General features: G+C 34.6%; 1 protein-coding gene across 3 annotated transcripts in view; it reads right to left on the bottom strand.

Annotated features, from left to right (window-relative positions):
• The window catches only part of PAN3 (PAN3 poly(A) specific ribonuclease subunit), a 66,202-nt gene that overhangs the window by 28,958 nt on the left and 27,013 nt on the right, over window positions 1-10,231 (bottom strand). For 2 of the 3 annotated variants that reach the window (XM_009070216.1, XM_009070201.1), the window contains one exon: window positions 6,697-6,847. In XM_009070216.1, the coding sequence (XP_009068464.1) occupies window positions 6,697-6,847 (151 nt within the window). The remainder of the gene's footprint in view (window positions 1-6,696; window positions 6,848-10,231) is intronic. The other variant, XM_009070208.1, reaches the window with a different exon arrangement.

The following is a 10,231-nucleotide window of genomic DNA, read 5'->3' as shown; positions in this document are numbered from 1 at the left end:
GAGCGTCTTTGAAATTTAATGTTGCTCTGTTCAGACTGGAATGTACTTTTCTTTACTATCAGAATTGTATTAGTCATTTTCTTGAAAGGATAGAAGATACAGAACTTTTATATGTAACACTCTATTGACAGCTGAGAATTCTTCTCTAATTAAGAATTCCTCTATTTATTACTCAGATATTTGCTTAAATTAATTCCATGAGCTCTGGTAACCAGAGTAATTTAAGCAAATATCTGACTAATAAAAGCAAGAGCAACTTTTTTCATGCACACTTTTTAGTTATGAAGAGCTATTTTAGTTACTTAAATCATGAGTTCCCAAGCTATGCACAATTCTCAATATACATCAACAGTAACGTGTAGGTGTGCTTTCACACTCGTGTCTTGCCCCTAAAGCAGTGGCATCTCTCCTACATTTCCTTTTTTCTTTTTTTAAAACAAGTAACAAAAGCAAATAATTTCAGTATTAGCAATTTCAGTAGTTTGAGAAAAACTATTTTGAAGCTATATTATCATAATGATATTAACAGAATATTTGTAATCTTTTATTTAGCTCCTCCTTTGACATCTCAAAAGCTATACGTATTAATTCAGCACAATTCTTTCTTTTGCTCTTGAAGAGTGACTAGTTCAACAAAATAAACAAGACTTTGTTTAATGAAAACTAAGAAAATCTTAAACCTCTCTTTAATTTGGTCTCTTCAGTCATTCAGTATTTTTATTAAAAAATAAAAGAATATGAAAAAAGTCTATACTTTCCTGGGTGAGAACTTTTCTTTATGTTATACACATACATGTGTGTACACACACACTATAGATAAGGAATACTGTGGAATAATCACTTGGTGATTAGTGTATTAACTTAAAATGTGAATTACAATAGGCACTTCTGAATGTTAACATAAGGAGCCTTCTAATCCTAATCCTAAATTTACAAATCAACTGTACGACTGTTAAATGTTACACATGTTGATAGCAGCAGTTCATGCTATAAGATTTCATTAATGTAAAAGTTGCCCTGAATGACTGAGTAACACTTGAGCATTTCAACAGCTACTGTATAGATGGTTACATTTTTAACCAAAGGCTACAACACAAATGCATTGTTAATCCACTGGATATAAAAGATCCATTTCAAAAGAAACATTTTATTAGCATTAGAAGTTGAAGGATGATTAATTAAAGTGGCCATAAAACAGAATCAATTCTACAGTTTATGATGTTCAAGGGCTTTTCTTCTAAGGAAAATTACTGACATGTCTTTTTCACCCTACTCCAATAAAACAGTATTAACTGACATCCTTGTAAGCATCTAATTTCAACCCAGACAGGAATAATTGGCTTCAAGAAACTTTTGTTTCAATAAAACATTCAACTATAAGGATCATGAAAAAATACCCAGCAACCTTCATACATACTAATGAAAAATTAACTGAAGACTTCTCTACTTTAAAATAAACACTGTATGTACAAGGCACAGTACACAGTAAATATTATCTTAAAAATGAAAGCGAAGACTTGCAACTCACTAAAATATACTGTGACCTTCTACTGCAAGTTTCTCAGAAGAAAAAAATCACTAGTGGTTTTACTGACACAATTTCAAAGTACTTCCACTGTAAGATTTACTTTTTAAAAAACTTTATTCCTGCCAAAAAATAGTTACAAATACAAATCCATAATGTCTTTGCATGGGTATTAATGCAAGATTGAAAGAAAAGGGTGACAGAGTTACAAAAATCCTTTCAAATGCCCTTCCAGCCTCAGTTCGGTCTAATTTTCAAAGGACACTGAGAATCCAATGAAAACCTTCTAGTGGGCAGAACCTATGGGCTTTTCATTTGCCAATATGCAGAGTAACTTCCAGATACGAAAGAAGCTTGAGTACAAGTTTGGGTTTATACTACTAGGACAATATACTACACACATCACAAGAAATTTGCTGCTAATGCTGCCGTGGGTACTGATAGGCTGAGACAGCAAATACTGAAAGCGCTAGATTCTTCTGAGAGACTTGCATTGCATTCTGCAGAATCTAAATAAATATTTAAAGTCCAATATCACATTTTTAAAAAAGGACTTTTGATACAGTGAAATTGATGCATGGTTAAGTACTTAAGGAAGCAAATAATTGGGTGCACAAACTCCAGCAGATATTACCAACTTTGTTAGTGAATCAGTTAAAAGCATACTAATATTAATACTTAATCACAATAAAATAGAATTAGAATGCAGGAAAATAGCTGTATTAAAAAGTGAATGTACGTTCTCACTGACTCAAACTCAGGGAGAAAGTTGGTAGTGAACACACAATAGTAACAACATGCTGACTATGGAACCACACTTCACAGAGTGACAGGTTGTTTTGAATAGCACAATTTATATAAATACCTATTCACTTAAGGGCTTAAGAAAAAATGGGCTTTGAATAATCAAATTATGACTTACTACTTTATGTATACATATCATACCAGTGGTCCTGACAAATAACTTTAAGCTCTCCCTGTGAGATGGTTCAGCATTCCCCTGTACTAAAATTCAAATGCCAGCAGGACTAGCGAGATAGATGGAAAAAACTTGTTTCAAATTGTCATTCCTGAGACTTTTCTACTAGCAAAGGTGGCTCTCCATTCCTTATCTCAGGGAATCTTCATACACTTCATGAAGAAGTCACATACTATCTTAAAAGAAGAACTGCAAGTCGAAAGAGCTTCTTTCACTTCACAATTATTTACATCTGAAAAGAAGAGCCATGGTATGCAACTGCCATGGTGTCATACCAACATGGAAACTGTTGTGGGATTCAAAGGTCTTTTCACAACATTCAGGGTGACTGTACAGGCTACCTACACATACTTGAAGCTCCTGCTGCTATACTAATTTTTGGCAAAGAGATCATGTTTATACATCCTTCTTTATTGTTCTATTTTCACTTTTTGCACTGTTGGCTGGGGGTTTTTTTTAAAGTTTCATTGTGACTGAGGAAAGGGAAATGACAGACTTTAAAATTCATTTGAGACAGTGCTCGAAGATATTTTATGAGATAATGCTCCTAATAAGGTTTTATAGCACAGTGCGTACTTGAATGAAAAGCTAGGTTGTATTTTGAATCTGAGCATTTGTACAGATAAACAGGATCAAAGTCCATCAAGCATGAACTCTTATTAAGCACTGTCTATAATTTTTTGATTCAATGAGAGTTCATAGTTTAGTGAAGCAGGATTTCATTATGCTCATGTGTATGCAAATCAGCTGGCCTATAACATAAGTACATTTTAAAAGCCTACAACTTTTGCCTACAAATTTACTCATCTACAACCATATCCCTATTCCTCTAAGGCTTGCAACACATTCAAAGGTCAAAAATTAAGCCTTAAAGAGTTTAGCACTGGAATGTTCTGTACTTTAGAGATTCTCTAGACTACTAGGTACATTTTGCAGAATGACAAATCAAACAAAACCAGATTATTTCTCTAACTTAAAGCAGCATCCTTAAATTCATTAAATATTTCTTTTTATTATATGCTTTTTATCAGGTTATTAGTATTGCAGCTGTGTTTTTCCAAGTTAATTAAATCTACTTAATTCCCTAAACAACTTGAGTCAACAGTACTTCCTCCTCAGTTTCATATGGGGAAAAATAATTTTACACTCTCTTTGCCTTCTTCCTTTCTTGCATTATTCTGGAATTGTGGCAGAACTCCCTCTTCAGAATGTCATACCACATGTGATCCAGGAGGATGAACAAGCTCTTGGGGCCTTAGGCCATTCAAACCACCTCATCTCAAAATGCTCCAGCTCCAACTGGGCTGACGACCTCCAAGAACCACACTCTTGCAGCTCATCACGAATAGAGACATGTCAACTGGACACAAGCACATCACCTTCGCACTCCTGGCTCCTAAGCCTGCAGGTTCAGACTGGCAGCAGAAATGGGATCTCTTACATTCTGCGTAAGCTCAGAACCTGACTTTGACTAAATATAGAAGCAGCAGCAACTTGCTGTCACTTCCATCAATGACAAAAGCATCACTCTTTAGCTATAACCTAGCTTAAGCTATCCCAAACCAGACAGATTTTCACTGCTGGCAGCTATGCATCTGTTCTCTCTCAAGTTTAACACAGCAATGATGTCTTATCACTTCAATGACATTCATAAATTTCTTTCATACACTTTGGTGCATATTTTGATGGCCTTAATACTCTAAAACAGCTACACAGAACTGGGTAAGATAAGTTAACTGGGTAAGCTTGTTAACAAAAGCACTTGGAGACTGTCAACTTCTTGCTAAATTTCCCACACAAATGACAAACGGTGTGTTTGCTAGCTAGGAAAAGGAAGGAGCAAAAATAAGGTATTATTCAGGGAGCTTATGGAAAAAAGAGTTTGGGAATGGTGAATGAGGTCTGTTCAAAGCTCTTCCATTTTCTCCCACTATTTGTTTAAGCTGCATTTTATATCTTTATGTTTCCAATTTCTATTCAAGGCTACTAAGATAAAGATTGACTCAATGTTAAGATTATGCTAGAGAGCACTTATCTCAGCAAACATGTAAATGTAGGAGTAACCTTCTTCCATGCTACACCCTAATGGATACATAAGGTGTGGGTACAACAAGTTACTTACTAAGGTACATTATGTTTCACTTGTAATTTTTTCCAGTACTTCTGCAGTACTGTTGATAAGACAGGGAGAACAAATATTTTCCATGGTCAATGGAGTTACGTATGAAATACTAGATGTCAAAAGTGGGTTTGATTTGTGCCTACCTTTAGGGAAACCTCAGAAATTAGACACGTGAAAGAACTTACATTTTTCCATCATCAAGAAGAAAAACAGTAACTGTTCCTCATAATTTGCCTACTTTTTAATGGGTGAATCAAACTATTGAATTCTTAACAAACTTTTTTATTCTGTTAGCCAGCAAGACCTTAGTGGTGAAGTTTTCCCCACATATAAACACTGCTTTCTTATTTAAGAGCCTAATCTTTTAGAAGTAGCACCTCCTAACTGACCTTGAGATAACAGAATTTTTTTGTGGATGTATACTGTTGACAGCTTTAATGTTGACATTTAAATAAAAATAAATGCCTATGAGTAGTATTTACACAGGACACAAGTTCAGAAAATTCTGCACTCAGTGTAGAGAAAAAAGCTTCTAGAGAAATTCAGAGCGCCCAACCCAGATCCCTACTCTGGACTACATTCTCTTTTTAACTATACAGGAAGAGCAGGAAAACAAGCCAACTTTGCCTGAAGTTACCTATTATGAATACTCCCCCATCCCTCTTGTCTACAAACAAACAATAGTATTTGAAGCTAGATAGTATTCAGCATTGGTATCTATATTTCTAGGAGGTCAAATTGCTGTGCGAACTTCTTTCATCAGTGTTACTTATTCTTTCAAGTATTACTTACAGATAGTAAAGAAATTGGACTGTGAAGGATCCCTCTGAGACCCCACTGGACACTTTCCAAAAGTGGATCATTTTACTGTATTCTATTTAATCCTTTATACACTTTTCAATCCAGGTGACAAGGCTGAGAGGCATATAAACACAACAGTTTTCCAATAAGACTGTACAGCACAAGATAGTATCAATCAGACATAGTACCACAACATATTCATTTGGTCAGAAGAAGCATCAATCACTTTCCTTGCCTGTTCTGACAGTTTTGACATGCAAGCTAAGTGCTGGCTTCTTTCACATTGACACTGGGATTTATGCCCTGGCATTAGAAAAGACTGAAATTCAGTTTAATAAATGGTAATTGGCAATACTAGTTTAAAACCCCAAACATTTACAACATTTGTCCCTCTGCCTTTTGGCAGATACCTAGTACTTTTTGTCAGGCACAAGAGACTGCTGAAGGTTTAAGTACATTCAGATCTGCTGATGGCTATATATTAAAACTATTTAATTTTATTTAAACAAGATTATTAGAATTAAGTTAACTTTTTAAGATCAAAAGACCAAAATATGCACGAAGGGCGTGAACTTTTCAAACTGTAAAAAAAAAAATAATCTGTCACTCAGAATCATATGACTGCATGGAACACATTTCAGTAAGTTTTAAACATGGGAAATAATCATATATTGGTCTTAAAAGTGTGATTACATATAACAGAATACAATCAAAAGTAACACTACTTTGCAAAGCAAAGTATTTTAGATTAAGCTTGTTTTACTTTTGGTTTTAAATCCAGATTTCTAAGTCCTCATATATACTCATTAATATTGAAAATAATTACTTCTAGTTTTCATAGCCTATTAACAAACCAAAAGAGCAGATCAATGTGTGCTAATCCAAGAACAGATGCATTGCAGATCACAGTGCATTTTGAAACCACTGGTAGTTTAAATCATCTCCAGGCACTGCTCTGGCAAGGACCACATAGAACACAGTACATGATAACTCAGCACTCCTCCTCCTCCAAGTAGAGCAAAGCATGTTAGGCTGTTAATTTCAGTGCTACAGCCTGCAGTGGTGATTTCCATACTACTAAAAGACAAATCCAAAGTTCCTCTACTTTTATGTGCTTGAAGACTGCCTTAAAAATTAAGAGTTAAGTAGAAGGTGGCTACATTTATATACAATACCTGATCACTATATATACGGGATATATAATTATACATATATATATATATTTGACAAAAGAAACAACTGTACTACAAATCACTAGTCTCAACTTACCTGGTGCTAGCCCAGCAGTAGCAGGACTTCCCATGGAGGGGTGAGAGAACAAGGCTTGAGAGAAGGCAGACATACTTGACTGGGATACATTACTCAGCCTGGAGGTTGACCCTCCTTTAGGAATGAATTCACTTGCAGAAGGATTTGGTGTCTGTTTAAAAACAAACAAATTAAATCATTATTTTAAATGTGAAGAGATGGATGGTGCCTATTTGGTAGAAAGTACTATCTAGGCAAGCCTACTGAGTGCAGAGGATATTTTTAAGGTACACACAGCTTGCTGACAAGAACAAAGAATACTGGAAGCTGGTCTGCATGAACAAACTTAAATGTGTTTTTAGCTTATGGCAGAAGCAGCATAAGCAAGCTTTCCATATGAACAGCTGGTGTACAAGTTCATACAAACACTTTGCAAAAGGCTTTCCATAAGCATTACATTATAAAGTTGGAGAGCAGACTTGACACCGAGAAAGCTTTGCCACTGCTGCACAGATTGTTCCTACGTGAGAGATTTAATCTCAAACTAACTAGCAATTAAAGGAGCAAAAATGATTCTTACTAAAGAAGTCATCCCTGCTTCTATTTCAAATAGACCTGTTCATTTTGTGAAGTTAACTTCTGTTTTAATTCCCTGTTTCATTTATGTAGCACCTTTAATAATGAGGCATAATTTGGTACCGTAGGAAAAAAAATAGAACCAGAGTAACAGTCAAACATGCAGTACTTGTTAGTACATAAAACATATCACACAACCAATTTTTAATTTCTATTAAAACCTGTGCAGACTGTTTTGTAGTTTGGGGTGGTGGTGTTTGTTTTCAGGTGAGCTTTTAGTTTATTTAGGGTAGGGAGGGTTAGAAAAAGAAAATCCCTATTAGAGGTCCAAAGGCAAAAAGCTGATTATTAGACAGCCAATTACAAATTACATTAGTGAAGGAAAAAACAAATTAAGCCAAGAAATAAAACCAATTATTACATGAGCACTCTGAAAATCCTGAAGATTATTAAATGACAGTGTTTAGTGTATTAAGTAATCTTCAGAGTACCTCAAAAGTGTCTGAACAAAAGAGGTGAAATAGAAGATAGCAACCTACTCCCAACAGACAAGGGATGCTATTAAGATGATCATGATGGTTGTTTAAAGCAAATTATATTGGACCACTTTGGGTTTAGGCAATTTAAAAAAAGATCAAATATATCAACTGTTAGTTAAATTACCAATATTGATTTTTACCAATACAAATAAAATGGCATCAGAGAAACTAAGTTAGTGCCAAATTAGAAAAGAAGTGTGAGCACCAATTTAGACAGTGAACTATTTGAAAAGTCTTCTTTTTGTGTTAATTTGTTTTTAATGCCTTTATTTGAATATTTCAGCCAAATATCACACTATTAATGTATTTCAAAGCACTGAAAAATAAAATTCTAGAGGTTATAAAATTAAAGAGGACGCTCAGGCTTAAAAGAAAATAGTGTAACTATTCTACCTTGAATCGCAGTCCATTTTAACCACTAACCACTGCATGATGTCACATACTTGTCATCCTACATGTGCATGTTTCTGAATATTCGAAGAACAGCTATAACCAAATATGTAGACTGGTGAAGTAAAACACTTAGATTTACATGAGTAGGAAGTTCATATGAGTTTTAAAACTCTTTTAATTACAGTTAAGGAAAACTTGCCAAGATGTAGACTAATACAGCAAAACAAATGGTAAGTTGCATTATACAGACTGAAAACAAGTAACTGACACATTTAAACTCAAAAGGTAATATTCTGGACTTATCTGAATTTAGGTACAGGAATAACTAAGAGAATGGTGTTCCTCTAGATAAAATCTGGCATGCAACCATTCAGCCAAATCTGCACTGAAACTGGAGAAAATGACAGAGGTGGTAAAGAGTCAAGTTGAATTTGTCTAAACAATGTTACAGCTGAAAAGTCATCATCAAACAAAATAACTGGGAGAGCAAGGGACAGAATTTCTAACATCTTGCTAAAAGCACATAGTTTCAAAGAACTACTAGATCCACATTTTTCCACTGCAAAAACTAGCCATGACACATCCACAAGCTCTACCATACCTAAATACTGTGTCAGCTAGGCAATGGCAATAGGTTTGAAGCATGCAAGTGGACAGAGACACTTCTGGAATATAACCTCAGCCTTTTCTTGAGCAACTGAGAGAGTTCCCCAAAATCCATACCATTCTGGCTAAACTTGTACCACTTTCACCAACTGATTCAAACAACGCCTACAGCATAGGGATGCTTCTTGCATTCTGAAAGTTTTCATAGACCAGTTTTGGTCTCTAAAAGTTATTTAGTTACTAAAATTTTGGTCTCTACAAGTTATTTATACCCATCAGGATTTTAAAATACAGCTTCACTTTCAAAAGAGCTCCACTTCAACTGGTAGGTGTTTTAGTTAACCCAAGTGACAGAGCTAGAGCTGATTTGATTTATGCTGTAGAATTAGAAACAGCAATGGGTGAAGCCTGATGGAAATTTGGTTTTCATGACACGATTCAGGATCAGAATCAAAGCCTGCTAAGATTAAGAGGTTTTTACACAACTTTGATTAAAAAATTCTATATGAGTATGATTTGTACAGATAGACCCTTTATGATGAAAGCCTGATTACTTCTCTGCAATGGTACAAACATGAAGCTGTAATCGAGACTTTCCCCATTGGTAAAAAAACCAAACAAACAACATTTTAAACACTGGTTACAATTTTAAAAGACCCTTCCATATTCAAGCTGTTTCCTAAATACAGAAAATACCTGAGCTCCACAGGCACCAGCCAGGAAGAAAACTGATCAAAGTAATACAAGAAATTTTAGTAATCTGTGGTGAAAACTAGCAAGTACTGTTAGACAAGTCAAAGCTAGAACCCCAAGCCACATTTAGATACAACTATGTGAAGCTGCAGTTCTCAAAATGTTTTCAGAAGCACAGAAGTGTTTATCTGAAGTAAAACACTATTTTCTCTGCATACAATTTTCTTCCAACAAAATAATTAAACTAATTAGGCCAGAAAAAGTGACTAAACTAAGTGAAGGAATGTCATATTACTACTAGTTCTTTAATATTTAATCTTTTCATTACTTGTCAATCTTTGTAAATCGTCTATTCTGCAGCAATGAACATGCAAGTATGCCAAAATTAGAAAGCCACATTCTTAATGGCCAATGATTCAAAATATTATGTTCTTAGTCTGAAAAGATATCCTACTTTCACTCTGGCAACTCATAATACAAAGTGTAAACTCCAGTGCTAGTTTTACATTTGGATCAATGCTAAGCTTGAAAATCTGTTTAAATGGGAACTATACCTTAGAATCCTACAACGTATTCCTACAGTTTTCCAACAGAATCTTACCAAGCTTCCCAAAATTGAGGAAAAAAAAATTACAAGAATTAAAATAATCTAGATATAAATAGTGAAAAACATTTTCTTCATTCTGTATTATGGTTAAATTTCCCACGAGCACAGAGTTAAAACAAATTTCATTTAATTAGTTATTAAT

Source organism: Acanthisitta chloris, unplaced genomic scaffold (assembly GCF_000695815.1).
Source record: "Acanthisitta chloris isolate BGI_N310 unplaced genomic scaffold, ASM69581v1 scaffold1010, whole genome shotgun sequence".
NCBI lineage: Eukaryota > Metazoa > Chordata > Aves > Passeriformes > Acanthisittidae > Acanthisitta > Acanthisitta chloris.
The sequence above is the reverse complement of the archived record's forward strand: the minus strand, read 5'-3'. Positions and strand labels throughout refer to the sequence as shown.